At 57.6% G+C, this 14189-nt stretch overlaps 1 protein-coding gene across 2 annotated transcripts in view; it reads left to right on the forward strand.

Annotated features, from left to right (window-relative positions):
* The window catches only part of ASS1 (argininosuccinate synthase 1), a 56300-nt gene that overhangs the window by 24771 nt on the left and 17340 nt on the right, over positions 1 to 14189 (forward strand). For both annotated transcript variants that reach the window (XM_054501340.2, XM_063649956.1), the window contains exons 7-11: positions 1085 to 1155; positions 1738 to 1768; positions 7112 to 7202; positions 9952 to 10036; positions 10630 to 10694. In XM_054501340.2, the coding sequence (XP_054357315.1) occupies positions 1085 to 1155; positions 1738 to 1768; positions 7112 to 7202; positions 9952 to 10036; positions 10630 to 10694 (343 nt within the window). The remainder of the gene's footprint in view (positions 1 to 1084; positions 1156 to 1737; positions 1769 to 7111; positions 7203 to 9951; positions 10037 to 10629; positions 10695 to 14189) is intronic.

Raw genomic sequence — 14189 nt, forward strand, 5'->3', positions numbered from 1 at the left:
GGTGGCGATGGGGAAACAGCCGCTCCCTGCAGGAGGCCTCTAGAATCTCACCATCTTGGGAATGAACCTGAGTGGGGTCGACCCCATCAGGGGAGAGATGGGGGGGTGACCCGGTGGGGGCTGCCTGTGGTTCCCACGGGGACCCAGTGGGGCTGAGGGGCTGAAGGGGCTCAGAGGCAGAGCATCAAGTCTCGCTGGCTCCGAGGGGCTGGATGGGGTCCCTTCACTGCGCCCTGTGCCCTGTAAGCGTGGGGCCAGGAGAGCAGTGCCTGGTGTCCGAGTGCAGGAGAAGGCTGGAGTGCACGCACTGGATTCCAGTCGGGCGTCATCAAGGGTGGTGTGGGTCACCAGGGCAACAAGCCTCATCTTCCTCCTCCTCTTAAGGCTGAGTCAGGTGGGCCTTCCATGTGTGACCTGCAGCCCTCCTAGCCTGGGCCTCCTGGGCAGAGGTGGGTGTCCTCCTGTAACAACAGACTGGGCCATTTAGGAAGCAAAACAGAGCCAGAGCCGAGTCCCGTGGAGACGGGATCTGCTGGGCGTTCCCCTTCGAGGGTCTGCAGAGTGATGTGTGCGGCTGTTGTGCCAGGCCCAGGGAGGGGTGTCCCCGGAAGGTGCGGGCCATGAGCTAAAAGCTCTCCCTGCATCCCACCTGTCCTGGAGTCCACAGGAAGCACCGCGTGGGCTCTGGTGCCAGGTGCCCTGGTCCACAGTGCGAGTGGGTTCACGCAAGCCCCAGCTCGTAGGGTTTGGTGGCGGGGTTGGTTGGCTGGTGCCGGGAGACCTGGGCATGGCACCTGCGCGCTTGCTCAGTGCTTCAGGGGTCCTTGAGATGTAGACTCAAAGTCTTCTGGAAGGAACCTCCAAGGTCAGCATCGCAGACACACGGTCCTGCAGTTTCTCTGGGGCATGTCCAGCAATAGGGTCCCCCCAGGGAGGTGACCGTGACCAACACTAGGAGGTAGCCGGGGTCTTGTCTGAATGGGGGCCAGAGTTTGGGGCTCTCTGAAAAAGCAGGGCCCCTGGGACGGACCTCACGCCTCCTTCCAGCCGCCTTACCTCCGCCTGTGCTGTCTCTTTCCTGCAGCAACACGGGATTCCCATCCCGGTCACTCCCAAGAACCCATGGAGCATGGACGAGAACCTCATGCACATTAGGTAAATCCCACCCTCCACCCATCCTTGGTCCTCCCGGGCTCATTCCAAAGGACGGCCACGCGCTGCCCCAGGATGTGCTGGTGACACCCACACCAGTGGTCTCTGCCCTCGGGGAGCTGAGAGGCCTCAGGCAGGACAGAGGTCAAAGTGCCCAGCTCATGCACTGCCCTCATTGCAGTTCTGCTGAGTGTTGTTGGGGAGAGAGATCATGGGGACCCAGCCTCATCAGGAGTATCAAGGAGGGCTTCTTAGAGGAGGTGGCATTCAAGGATGGAGAAGAAGCCCAGATGGGGCACAGGGGAAGAGTGTTTAAGGCAGAGGCAGAAGCCCCCCCACCATGTGCAGAGCCCCGGGGCAGTCCCCAGAAGACTGAGGTAAAGGCCCTGGCTCTTTCTTACAACCTGCAGCTCCACGGGTAGACTGTGGTGGACCCAGAATGTTTCAGGCAGGTTGGCAGCAGATGCTCTGGCAGAGAGTAAAAGGCAGACCAGGCTCATGGGCACAATGGGGTGTGTGTGTTCGGGGATGGGGGCATGCCGCGTCCCTCCCCAGCTGACCCTGTCTTTCCTCTCCCCTCCACAGCTACGAGGCTGGAATCCTGGAGAACCCCAAGGTAATCCCCCCAACCCCGTCTCCTCCCAGCCGGCCACCTTTGGTGGTAGCAGCTCCATGCCGATGCTGTCTGATGTATTTGTAGCCTAATTTGAGATTTCACGGGGGCCAGCCATGGGGCTGGGGCCAAGCCCTGCCTGTGTTCCCCGACCCCCGCACTGGCCCCCCTCTGCCCGCCCTCTCCTCGCTGCATTTGAAGACCTCCCCCAGCCCTTCCTCTTCTAATTGCCGCTGGGATGAACAGGGGAAGGAAATATCTCAGGGCAGCATAGAGAGAGAGTGTGATTGTGAAACAATAAAGAAGTAATTAGGCAGATGAGACACTTGGGGGAGGGCCCAGCCTGTGCCCACCAGCTCCCAGGCTGTGCTGCTGGAGTTTTGGTTGTAGGGGGCGGGGGGAGGCATGGCTGAGAGCCCCAGGCCCCATTTGTCTGGATCCGTGTTGCACACCCGCCACCACCGGCCACCCTGATCCCGTCCCAGGCCTCCCGGGCAGGCCAGGCTGGGCCCTCAGCTCTGTTTGAAGTTTCGGGTTTCTCTCCCGGGGGTAGGGGGCTTCTTTGTGTCTACCCCTGACCACTGTGGGAGGTGGGGGAGGCAGGGCCAAATCTATCATGGGAAGAGAAAAATCTCTTTGTCCCTGAGGGAATGTGTCTTAGTTCCCGGGCCCAGCCCCACACCCTGGGGAGGCTGGTTTGGGGGTGGGAAAAGTGTGCTTTTTGAGGGGGTGCAGCTGGGCCTGGGGGAATCAAGAAGGCCAGCTGGAGGGGAGGGTGCCCGGGGAGGTTTGGTGAAATTGGGGAGCGCCAGAGCCCCGCCCAGGATCCCCCAGGGCCCGGGCGTCTGTCACTCTCACGCCCGCGTGCCGCCCCCTGGTCGGTGTTGGCTGTAATATCACATGGCAGCCACCATGTCTGGGGAGCGGGCCGGGGGGTTGTGCTGGCTCAGTTCCTAGGACAACGGCTGGGAGCATCCTCACTTTATGGGCGAGGAAACTGAGGCCTGGAGCCACAACACGCCCCAGGGCACTGGCTGCTCGAAGCGAGGGAACAGGCCCTGGGGCTGGTGCCCTCCAGCTCTGTGGCTCCCCTACTGCCCACGGCCCCCTCCCTGTCCAAACCTGTCACTCAGGAGAGCTGCCACCCTTGCCCCCTGGGGGCTGATGGCCCCTGTGTGTGGCTGCTGCCTGCTGGTCACAGGTTTTTCTAGTTCATGCTCTGCTGACCCCACAACACTCAGGCCAGCCACCCTAATTAGCCAGTCAGTCAGCTCCAAGGGAGGCAGGGAGGCCGACCCTGCAGAGTGGCTTCCAGTCAGGGCATCCTCTCAGGCCCGTGGGCCCCAAGCATGCCGGGCAACCACTCCCGGCCATTCTCCAAGCAGCCTATGGCCTCTGCAAGCAGCCTATGGGGGCAGAGAGGAGGCCCCCCAGAATAGAGGACCTCAGGATTGAGAGAGCAGAGCGAGGCCAGAGGGAAATCACCCCTCGGACCGTGTAGGAGGGCATCCGGGGCCTGGAGCAGGTTACTGAGCTACTGTGGGCAGGTCCTGCGTCCTCCCAGGCCTCCTGTCTCATGAGGGCATTGGGTGGAGAAGTCAGTGCTAAAGAGAATCTGGATTAAGGATCCTGCTACCTCACCCACACTTGGGTCCCAGAGACAGGACACCCGAGTCTAAATCCCAACTTTTCTTCTTATTGCTGTGCAACCTCGAGCAAGTTACCCAACCTCTCTGAGCCTCCAGTACCCCTTGCCCAAAGTGGGAAAACACAGCACCTCCCTTCTGGGGCATCTAAAGTGCTCGGCCTGTCTCAGGGCAAGCCCTCAGTCATGGAGCTGGGGGTCCCATGCTCCCTCTTCATGGGAGGAAGGGTCCAAGGTCCTTTCAGGGACCCCTCTCAAAGAAGGCTGGGCTGGGCTGGGCTGAGCTGGGGAAACATCATCATCATTCCTGCTGAGAGGCCTGGGGCACCCAGAGTCCCACCCAGGCACCCAGAGTCCAGTCACTCTGGAAGGGAGTTTGCCCCAGCCATGCAGACTCCCCAAGGGCTTTGTGCTGGGGGTGGGGCTCAACGTCAGGACGCACCCTTGCATCCCTGGACCTGGCAGCCCTGTCCCCCTTGGGATGAGCTCAGGGGGACAGAGCCTGGGGAACCCATGCCCCTCCCCCTCTCCAAAAAAAGCCAGGAGACCTGCGGAAGGGAGGGCTTGAAGGCAGATGGCTGAGCCATTTTCTGCCTCCGTGAGGGCTGATTGAAGGGCAATGAGGCAGCTAATGCGAAGAAAGATAGAAATTTACTTGCTTTAACTTCATACGGTCCACAGTGAAAGAGTTCATTCAGTCGCCGGCCCGCCATAGCTGATGGATGAATAAACCATTTGCGGCATCGATCATGCCTCTACATCATGGTTTAGTTCATGGGCCATTTGCTTCCAATTTCTCCTTCTCGGGGCCTGTTTCATGCTTTCTTTCGCCTTCTCCCCTACCCCCCACCCCGATTCTCTCTCTCTCTCTTTTTCTTCACTCTCTTCCCTCCCCCGCTCCCCCCTCCACCCCACAGATGACATTGGAAGTGAGCCCTCCCGCTGGGAGGGATAAATAGATGGCATTGATACTCGGCAACAAACTATTTGTCATTTGAACTGGGCTTTTAGGAAGGAGAGTAAAAAGAAGGCAGGCGCTCGAGCCACCGCGGAATGCAAAGCAAATGTCATTTTATTTCTATTTAGTTATTTTATTTAATCGGCGCTGTCAGGTGCCCGCCCGACAGCTGCCTCTGACTTCCGCTGCAGTCTGCAGAAACTCGTCCTCCAGTCTTCCCATCCTCTCTCCTTCCAAATGCACACACTGTCAGCCTCCACTTCGGTCTGGGGCTCCCTTAGGAAGTGTGGCGGGAGAGAAAGTGACAAGCAACGCATTGAAAACAGTTGACAGTCGGGCCCAGCGCAGGTGGAGGTGGGAGAGAGCTGGGCTTGGGTGGGAGTGGGGCCCTCGTACCAGCACCCTGGTTGGAGGCTTGGGGGGAGTCCCAGGCAGCTGGAGATGGGGCTATGGAGTTGCGTAGTCACCCCAAATCCAGTCCAGTTCACTTTACTTTTTTGCTGAGGATGAGCCTTGGGGACCGTCTGTGCCCAGGGAATGCTGCAGTTGGCAGGGCCCAGTGGGCCAGCCCTGATGCCTGCCTGTGGCTGTGATGCTGGCTGGCTCTGGCCACAAGCCTCACCCTGTTTCTCAGCCCAGGTTACTACAGCAGCTGGGAACCAGCATAAGATGGCGGAAAGAGTCCCTACATTTAGCTTCCAAAGCATGGTTTGGAGAAGCCACTTCTCAGACTTGGCTTTCCCTGTAGTCCATAGAGGCATCAGGCTGGGGGTCCTTCAGGGCCCCTCCTACCTCCTGGAGTCTGTCTTTAGGGAAAGTTCTGGGTTCTTGTTCCTGCCCCACAAATGGGCACTGATGCAGGGATACAGCTGGCCCTGAGTCACATCATACCTTGGGGGTGGGGGTGGAGGATCCACCACGGTCCCTGTCTTAGAACGATCAATTGTCCTGGTTTGCCCAGGACTAAGAGGTTTCTTGGGACAAAGGACTTTCAGTGTTAAAACCAGGAGAAATCAGGGCGCTTGGTCACTCTAACACAGAGCCACAGGCAAATGACCACAGGTGAGCTTCCAAGGCACTTATGTAGCCCCATCCCATGCAGAAGGAGGAGGCTGGGCTGAGCATGTACCCCCAGAGTGAATTTCAGCTGCCCTTTCCACCTGCAGAGCATGTTCCAGTTTGTACCAGGCCTTCCCTGACATTTTCTTGTGTGTTTTCACGTCCAATTAAAAAATATATATATACTTAAATGGTAAGATGGCCAAGGGCAGGTATCATTTTCCCCATTTTACAGGTGAGGAAACTGAGGCTGGAGGAAGTGAAGCTTCCCCAAGGCCCCACAGCCTGAGATCTTGATCCTGGCACGGGGGTATTGCCCATCACTCTAAAATCCAATGTGTATTTGGCGAGGACCTCGCGGGGCTCCTGAACTGAGTGCCAGGGAACGAGTCCCACGTGGTCTCTGCCTGCACAGAACTCACAGTTGCAGCTCCAGTCCCTCCCACTCAGCCTCGATTTCTTCATCTGTAGATGGGGTAAGAGCACTTGACCTTCTTACCAAATGGGGCTGCTGAGAACTCAGACTGCAGATGGGAAGTGATATGTGAATGTGTGCAAGGTGTTTTTTTTTTTTGGTGGTGGGGTTGGGGGACGGAGTCTTGCTCTCTCACCCAGGCTGGAGTGCAGTGGCGAAATCTTGGCTCACTGCAACCTCCGCCTCCCAGGTTCAAGCAATTCTCCTGCCTCAGCCTCCTGAGTAGCTGGGACTACAGGCGCACACCGCCATACCCGGATAATTTCTTTTGTATTTTAGTAGAGATGGGGTTTCACCGTGTTGCCCAGGCTGGTGTCGAACTCCTGAGCTCAGGCAGTCCACCCATCTCGGCCTCCCAAAGTGCTAGGATTACAGGCGTGAGCCACCGTGCCCAGCCGTCTGCAAGGTTTTTAAAGCAAAGATGAGACAGTAGTTCCTAGATGTCAGCAGGTGAACAAGGACCCCAGGCACAGGATGCCCACAGGAGGGACCTGAGCAGTCAGGCCCAAGAGGCCCCAGTCCCCACAGTGGCAAGTGTCCAAGCCACAGCCTGGGGGAGCTGGGGCCTCCGAAGGTGGGAGGGAATTTTGAGAGTTGCAGGCAACACGCAGCCCCTCCACCACTGCATCAGACGAGAGGCCCATTTTCCAACACGCCCAAGAAAAAATATACATAAAGGTTGATGTGTTTTCAAATGGGTTTTTGCTTTGCTCTTCTCTTTTCTCCCTGTGAGTATTAACCTTGGGGACCCCGGGGATGGCTCGGCTTGCCAGAGCACCTGCTGGGGTCACAGGCAGTCATTAGCTTTGCGGTCAGTGCAGAATAAACCCCAATCCCGAGCCGGCGAGAGCGTGCGTGCCGCTCCTGGGAAGCCCTCAGAACGCTGCCTCACTCCTCCAAAGTCACACTTTTTCCTGCCTGACTTGTTCCTCTCCAGCTATTCTACCTCCAGCTGTGGGGGCGTCGAAGAAAAAGATGAGATCAAGTTGAGGGGAAAAATTGTCTGATTTCTCCAGCCCTTTGTTTCCCAGGCCCCTGGCAAGCGGGGCTGGTGCTAGGCTGAGGGCTGGGGACCGGGGGATCTGCTGGACCCCAGCAGCTGGTGGGGAAATGGACAGAGGAGAGGGGTGCAGATCCCTGGGGGAGGTGGGCTGGAGGGTGTCCGGGGACTGGCATGTCATCCTCCCACCTCTTTCTGTCTTTTGTCAGAACCAAGCGCCTCCAGGTCTCTACACGAAGACCCAGGACCCAGCCAAAGCCCCCAACACCCCTGACATTCTCGAGATCGAGTTCAAAAAAGGTATGTGCCCACCTGTTGAGACTCGAAGGGGGTTGACTCTTGGGGCCCTGGCTCCTTTCCCCTCCCTGCCTGGGAACCTAGGCCCCCTTTACCCCCGCCCTGCATTCCTGGTAGCTGGAGTTCAGGCAGGGGCTTCAAGGTAACGCACAGCCCACCTCCCTGGACAGTACGACCCATGGACCATGGATGCCTCTAGGCTTGGGAGGAACACGCCCTCGGCTACCCATCACTCGGGTTCATGGGCACCAGGGCTGGAATGAGAGCGCTCTAGTCCCTGAACAGCCACTCAACTTTCCTGGGCCTCAGTTTCCTCACCTGTATCTGAGGATGAAAGAGTACCTGCTGTTTTCCCGGGGTAGAATGAGGCCTGCAAAGGAGCATCCAACCCTGGGCCCTGACCCCGGAAGGTGCTCAGTAAACGGTGAGTGTTGGCGAGCTGGCCTCAGGGACCCCTGGGACCCCACATGGAAAGCCTTCAGCAGTCTTCACTGAGCCGCTCTGGGCCTCACCCTGCTGACCCCACGTTCAAAGCTGGAGCCACTCTTGCTCCCCTCAGCAGTGGAGGCTGTCCTGATCGCTCCCTTCTCCTCACTGCTGTCAACAAGAAGCGTTTGCTGGCCTGGCCCGAGTGCCTGGGTGCCTGAGATTGGGAGAGGGCATCTCTTGGCCTGGAGGAAGGACGGAGAAGCGAGGCATACCTGCCTGGGCTCAGAGGGAGGGCTCAGAGGGCCTGAAGGGGTAGCTTTTCAGGATGCTGGAGAGATCAGGGAGGCTTCCTGGAGGAGGTGGTGCTGGGCACAAGGGCACCCAAGGACCAGGCGGGGGGCTGGCCCATTCGTCCACAAAGTGGCTGCCCACACTGGAGCTGGGATGAGAGGGAGAGAGGCTCGTGGAGAGGCCTGGCCCGGCTCTGGCGCTCGGCTCTTACCCCGGGTACCACAGAAAGGAGGATAGGGTGAGGAAGCCTCAGGCCGGTGGGGAAGCCGAGCTGCAGACCCCACTCTCACCCTTGCTGGTGTGACCTTGACAGCCAGCTTCACCATGCTGGGCCTTGGGTGCACTCGTCTAAAAATGGACCACAGGCATGATGCTCACAGGTGCCCAGCATAGTGTGTGGAATGGGGCGTCGGAGGCTAAGTGCTTTAATAATCTGCCTCTTCTGGGCCTTTCCCAAGAGCCTGGCCAAGCCAGCGACTGTCTTCCTCGCTCCCCTCCATCTGTCCCAACCTACTGGAGGGCCAAAGAGGACCCCAAAGGCAGCTGGGCCCCCAGGCCTGTTTGCAGGCACAGAGCCTCCCTTGAGGATCATCTCTGAGAAGATGGTGGGAGTGGCCCCAGCAGCACCTCCTGGCTTCCTGCACAGGGCTCCCAGGAGCCTGGAGAGCTGTGAGGGTGGGAAGCGGGTGGCAGGCTGCGGAGGGTCCTGGGCACCAGACTCCGGCAGCCCTGCCCGAGGACCAGGGCAGCTCCACAGGCTGAGCTGGAGAAGAAACGTGACCTATTGTCATGATTTGGGGACTGTCTGGAAGAAGAAAAAAAGACCGGAGGAACCCTCCCCTGGCTAGTACCCATTCACTCTCTAGTTAATTTATTTGAAGTTTTAATCTAATTATTAACTATTTTAAAGGCTAAGAGGCTTTCTCCGGCAGCAGCACCAACAATGTCACCTCTTCTCCCGGGCAGGCCCCATCTAAGGCCCCAGTGAAGGCCGATAATAGGACCGGGGAGGGAGAGAAAGGGAGAGGGGAGAAGCGGGGGGTGGCGAGAGGGGCTTAAGGTTCATTATTGGGCAGACTTACATTTAATAGCAATTTACAACCAAGTTATAAAACCCCTGGAAATGAGGGTTAAGAATGGCGAGGCTGACAGCGCCTTGAGTGAAGCCCCTCCAAGCGGCGCCTGGCTAATAAAGCCTCGAAAGCCGCTATTGAGGCCTGATTGGCACCCGATGGCTCGCTCCATGGTAATGAGCCGGGCAGATGGGTGGGGGATTAGCCGCCAACTTTGAACAGCTTTTCTTTGTCACTGTTTCAGCTCTCTTGTTAGCCCCAATACATTTATTGCTCATTTCACACCGCTCGAGAAAGTGCCCCTTGCTATTCAAAGTCAACCCCGAACCCACCCACTGCACCCCCCCAACCCCTTCCCTCCTGCCCTCCTGCCACCCCAGACCCAGCTCCTCGGATTCAGGGACGCTGCCGACACCTCGCCTGCTGGAGCGGGTACCGTGTCACCCCCATCAATCAGATGGCTGCGTGTGGGTCTGGGGTACAGGGTCGGGGCTCGGGGTCCGCCTGACAGACGTGGCAGGGTGCTGTGTGTGTGTGTGTGTGTGCGTGAGCGAGTATGTGTGTGCTTGAGCCCAGCCACACCTCGGCCAGGCGGCCCCCGGGTGACTGGTGGGACAGAAGGTGCTCCCGGCGTAAGACAATGGTGGAGCGTGAAATTCAATTAGTTCAGGGCCTGGTTCCAATTTCACAGCCCCTAAATGCAAAAGGGGCAAAGAGAATGGGAGGGTGGGGGAGAGCGTTTTTATTGCATTTTCTCTTTCATTCTGGGGGGCTTTCTCGCCCCTTCTCTCCCTGCAGCAGGCCTCAACCTGCACAGGGCTTTTGAAGGAGTCATTTGGAGTCCATATCTGTCACATCCATTTAAGGCGTTGCGGGAGGAGGGAGAGGGTGGGGTGGCGGGTGCAGGCTCCTCTGCTGAGCGGGGCCCAGAGGCCCACTGCCCTCTCTTCCCACCCTAGGGGTCCCTGTGAAGGTGACCAACGTCAAGGATGGCACCACCCACCAGACCTCCTTGGAGCTCTTCATGTACCTGAACGAAGTCGCGTGAGTGTCTGCAGCCCTGTCCGGCCTCCTGGGAACCGCTGTCTCGGGCGAGCACGAGCCTGGACCGTTGCAGCTAATGGTTGTGGCTGAGCCTCAGGGGTGCGGAGCACAGGCTGTGTCCCTTCCCCATAGCCACAGAGTTTCCCGGACCAGGGGGACCCATTTGGCAGGAGAGGCTCCGTGGTCCTTAGCCTTGGAAGATAACAACCCCAGGGGGTCTCCTGCCTCCAAGGGGTCATTAGGCCGGGGCTCTCAGGCCCTTGGCTGGATGCGAGGCCAGGATAGAAGGAAAGGGAGCAGTAGTTAGCTCTGGTGCTAAGCAGGGTCCCAGGACACAGGTAACAGAAGGAACAATTTGAACTCACACCTGGGCAATCCCTGCTCTCTCTGGGCCTCAGTTTCCCCACGTGTCCAGTGGGCACCAGGTGCCACCTGGATAGGTGACCCGGCTCAGATGTCCTCTGGAGTCTTAGATCCTGAAATGCTGCCTAATGTGTGGCCTGAGCTGTGCCCACCCTGGGACAGCCCAGCTGGGTGGGTGACTCTGAGCCTTGCGGTAGCGCCTGAGCCTAACGGACCGGTTCTTCCCACAGGGGCAAGCACGGCGTGGGCCGTATTGACATCGTGGAGAACCGCTTCATTGGAATGAAGTCCCGAGGTGAGTCTGCTCAGCCCCCCTCAGGGCCTGCCTCGGGGCCTAACAAACCCAGAGATCCCTGAGACCCTGTCCCATTTGGACGCTACCACCCCCATTCTACGTGGGCGACTTTGGGCACGTCCTTTCACCACACCCCCTGAGACTGCAGTTTCCCTCCTGCCAAGTGGGGATCGTGGGCCCTTTGCCACTGACTTTCAGGGTGTTATGAGAAGAGCTGTCCAAGGGCTGGGAGAGGCCCGGGAGGGCCTGGGGAGTCTCCGAGGAGCAGGGAGGCCAGGGCCAGGCCTGGAGGTCAGGCTGTCTTGTGTCTGGGGCGGGCAGGCCAGGTTTGGAGGCAGACCGTGCAGGCCCGATTTCGTGGTCATTAAGGCCGCATGGAGGCCGCCAGCCAGGCAGGGCCAAAATCCTGCCGGGGGTGGGCGCTGTGGCTGCACAGGCGCTGGGAGCCGGCCAGGGCCTAAGGGCCTGTCCCAGCATCAGGGACGGCTCACGGGCCCTTTTTCCAGGGATGGGGCTGTGCTTCAACATGTGATCAGTTGAGGCTGAGCTTCGGTGTGACATACCTGCCACCTCGGCTGGCCTCTAGCCTGCCTAGCCTCGTATCCGCCTATGGCTGGGCTCAGGAGCAGGGCGGTTGGTCCCCAAGCAGGTGCCTCTGTCTTCTCTTAGCAGCCAAAGCCCATGATTCCCTTTGTCAGCCACTCACAATTTCATCTTGACCACATCCTCCTCTCCAGGACTCAGTTTCCCCATTCATACACCAAGGGGATCTCAGCTCCCTGAGGGTCTGCCAGTGTGCGATAAAGCCATGCTGTGTTCTTTCTTGGGGGCCCTAAGAGGGAAAGAGCAAGGTTTCAGCAGTTGGAGCCCCTGAATTGGGCAACTGAATTTTTAATACTGGTGGTGGGGTCAGGGCTCCCCGTTTTGGTAAATGTTCAGATCTCTTTGCTTAGGGTTGATTTGCAAAGATACCACAGCCAAATAACACCTGGCCACGGTATAGTCTCAGCCCCATGTCTCTCAGGCTATTTTTACTAAGATTCTAAAATCCAAAGACAGCCGATCACCCCATGTGGGCCAGAAGAAAAGGGTGGTGGTCCGGAGGGCAGGACGCCTGGTTCTGGTCCCAGGTTTGCCCTGCCTTGCCCAACAACCTTGGACTTGTCATCTATCGCTAGGCCTCAGTTTCCCCAAGTGTAATGCGGTGAGCGCTGGGAGTTGTATCACTCTGGCTCTGACCTGTTTGCATTTACCTGGAAAGACATGGGAGCACGGAAGAGGGAGGCAGGCTTGCCCCTTTCTTGTGGTTTTAGCTCCTTGCTTGCTGTTTGTTATTCAGGAGAAACAACCTAATTGAAGCTCTGGGAAGGCCTTGAGAACAATGTTACTAATTAGCTGCTCCTTTTTATCCTGGCTTACCTTTGTCTCTTACCTATATTAACATGTGATTAGATGCCCCTTTGTCACAGCCTGCCCTTGGGAGCCAGCGTGGTGTGCACCCTCCAGGGAGAGCTGGGAGGGACCTTCAGGAGCCACAGACCATCACCCCATTTACAGATGGGGAAGCCAGGGCTGGGAAGGGGTGGGATAGAGGGCTTGCTTCAAGTCCCAGGCACTTTAGTGGCAGGACCAGGACTGCCATCTGGGCCCAGAGTGGCATGCAGTGGAGGGCTAAGAGCTTAGATTGGAGTTGGACAGATCTGGGTTCAAACTCATGTATGGTGGCAGGAACTGGTACACTGGAAGTGCTCCATAAATAGCCATCAGTCCCCAGGGCATGTGGAATGAGGACAGAAGCAGCCCCCACCCTCTGGGAGCTGTCAGTGTGGCGGGGGTGGGGAGGGTTCCAGTATTGCACTTGTCTTATTATGCCCTTGCCATGCCTGTGGCAGGCATCACCAGTCAATGCTGGCACTATCCTGTTGACTCCAGAGGTATCTCAGGGCTGCTTGCAGGCACTACCAAACGATCAGGATTGGCATACGTGATGAAATGTATTGCCTTCCCTATTGGAAAGATAAGGACTGGCCTGAAGTCACTGTGAAATTGCATCCCGCGAGGTGGGGCGAGTCAAGCAGAGTTGAGCAAAAATGAACTGAAGGAGGTGGTTAGTGATGAAGACCTGGACTGCACTATTCTGAATGTGGAATGGTAGCTGAGAGCATTCCAGGGAGGCCGGACCTTTTTCCCAGAATGGGGGCCTCATCCCCATAGGTCAGAGCCATGAGATCAACAGTCTGTTCTAACCCCCGTGACTCCTTACCACCCACCTGGGGAAAGGTTCCTGGAGCCCAGCCTTCACTCTGCCCTGGTACTTTGTGTGTACTGTTGGAGGCTGTCCCCAATAACACAGAATTTCGTCAGTGTTGTACAAGGAAGAAAATCGGGATGCTGACGGCAAGAACTTGCTGTGTGATCTTAGGCAAGTTTCTCCCTCTGGAACTCCAATTGTCAAGGGGCCAGATGAGGAGGTCGTATCATCTCCCTCTGAATGTCCTCACTTGCCTATTTTCTTGCTTTGGGTTGGGGAGAGAAGAGAAAGTTGCTAGGTAATTTTAGGGTGGTGTCTTGTTTTTATTTCTCTACTCCAAATATTTCATGTGAGAAGGAAAGAGGAGAGACGGTAAATTAGGGCGCTGTGGATTCCCCCATGACAAGGTTTTTATTAAGTGTACAGTAATGAGAGAAGCTGTTAATCATCAATTATATTGAGGGCAGAACAGAAAGATGCTATTGTCCGCATCTCGGTGTACAAGGGGAAAATGTCATTTGTATTGATTTTACAAAGCTCGTAATTGAAATTCGTCAAGGGCTGATTTTTTCTCTGGGGGGCGGGGGCGGGTAGGGAGTTGGGCAGCGCCAGTGCCCCGGGTCTGGGGTGGCCTAGTCAGCGGCGCTCAGGGTCAGGGACAGGGGGCTGGGGAAGCTGCGGCTGGAGTAGCTTTCTCCGTATTGTGGCTGTTCACATGTCATTATCACATTATCTTTTTAACTCTGGAGGGGGGCTAATTAAGTGAAGTAAATGAAATCAGTGGGGAGGAGAAGGGGGGTAAGGCAGGCCGGAGGGAAGCCGAGGGAGGCCGGGAAGGAGCCAGTGCATGTCCTTGTGCTCAGCCTCTCTCTCTCTCTCTCTCCTCTCTGGCCCCAGACTTCTCCAGCCACTCTCCCCTCTCTGCTCTCCTCCCAGCCCTGCCCGTCTCACCTCTGCCTGCCCCCGCCTTGCTCCTCCTCCTTGCCTTCCTTTCCTCCTTCCTCTCTCCCTTTCCTCCTTCCTCTCTCCCTTTCCTCCTTCCTCTCTCCCTTTCCTCCTTCCTCTCTCCCTTTCCTCCTTCCTCTCTCCCTTTCTTCCTCCCTCTCTCCCTTTCCTCCTCCCTCTCTCCCTTCCCTCCTCCTTCCCCTCTTCCTCCCTTGCCCTTCCCTCTTTGCACATCCTCCTCCCCTTCCCCACTCTCCCCTCCTGTCTCCCTTCCTCCTTACTCCTCCACTTTCTGGCCC

This window comes from Pongo pygmaeus, chromosome 13 (genome assembly GCF_028885625.2).
Source record: "Pongo pygmaeus isolate AG05252 chromosome 13, NHGRI_mPonPyg2-v2.0_pri, whole genome shotgun sequence".
NCBI lineage: Eukaryota > Metazoa > Chordata > Mammalia > Primates > Hominidae > Pongo > Pongo pygmaeus.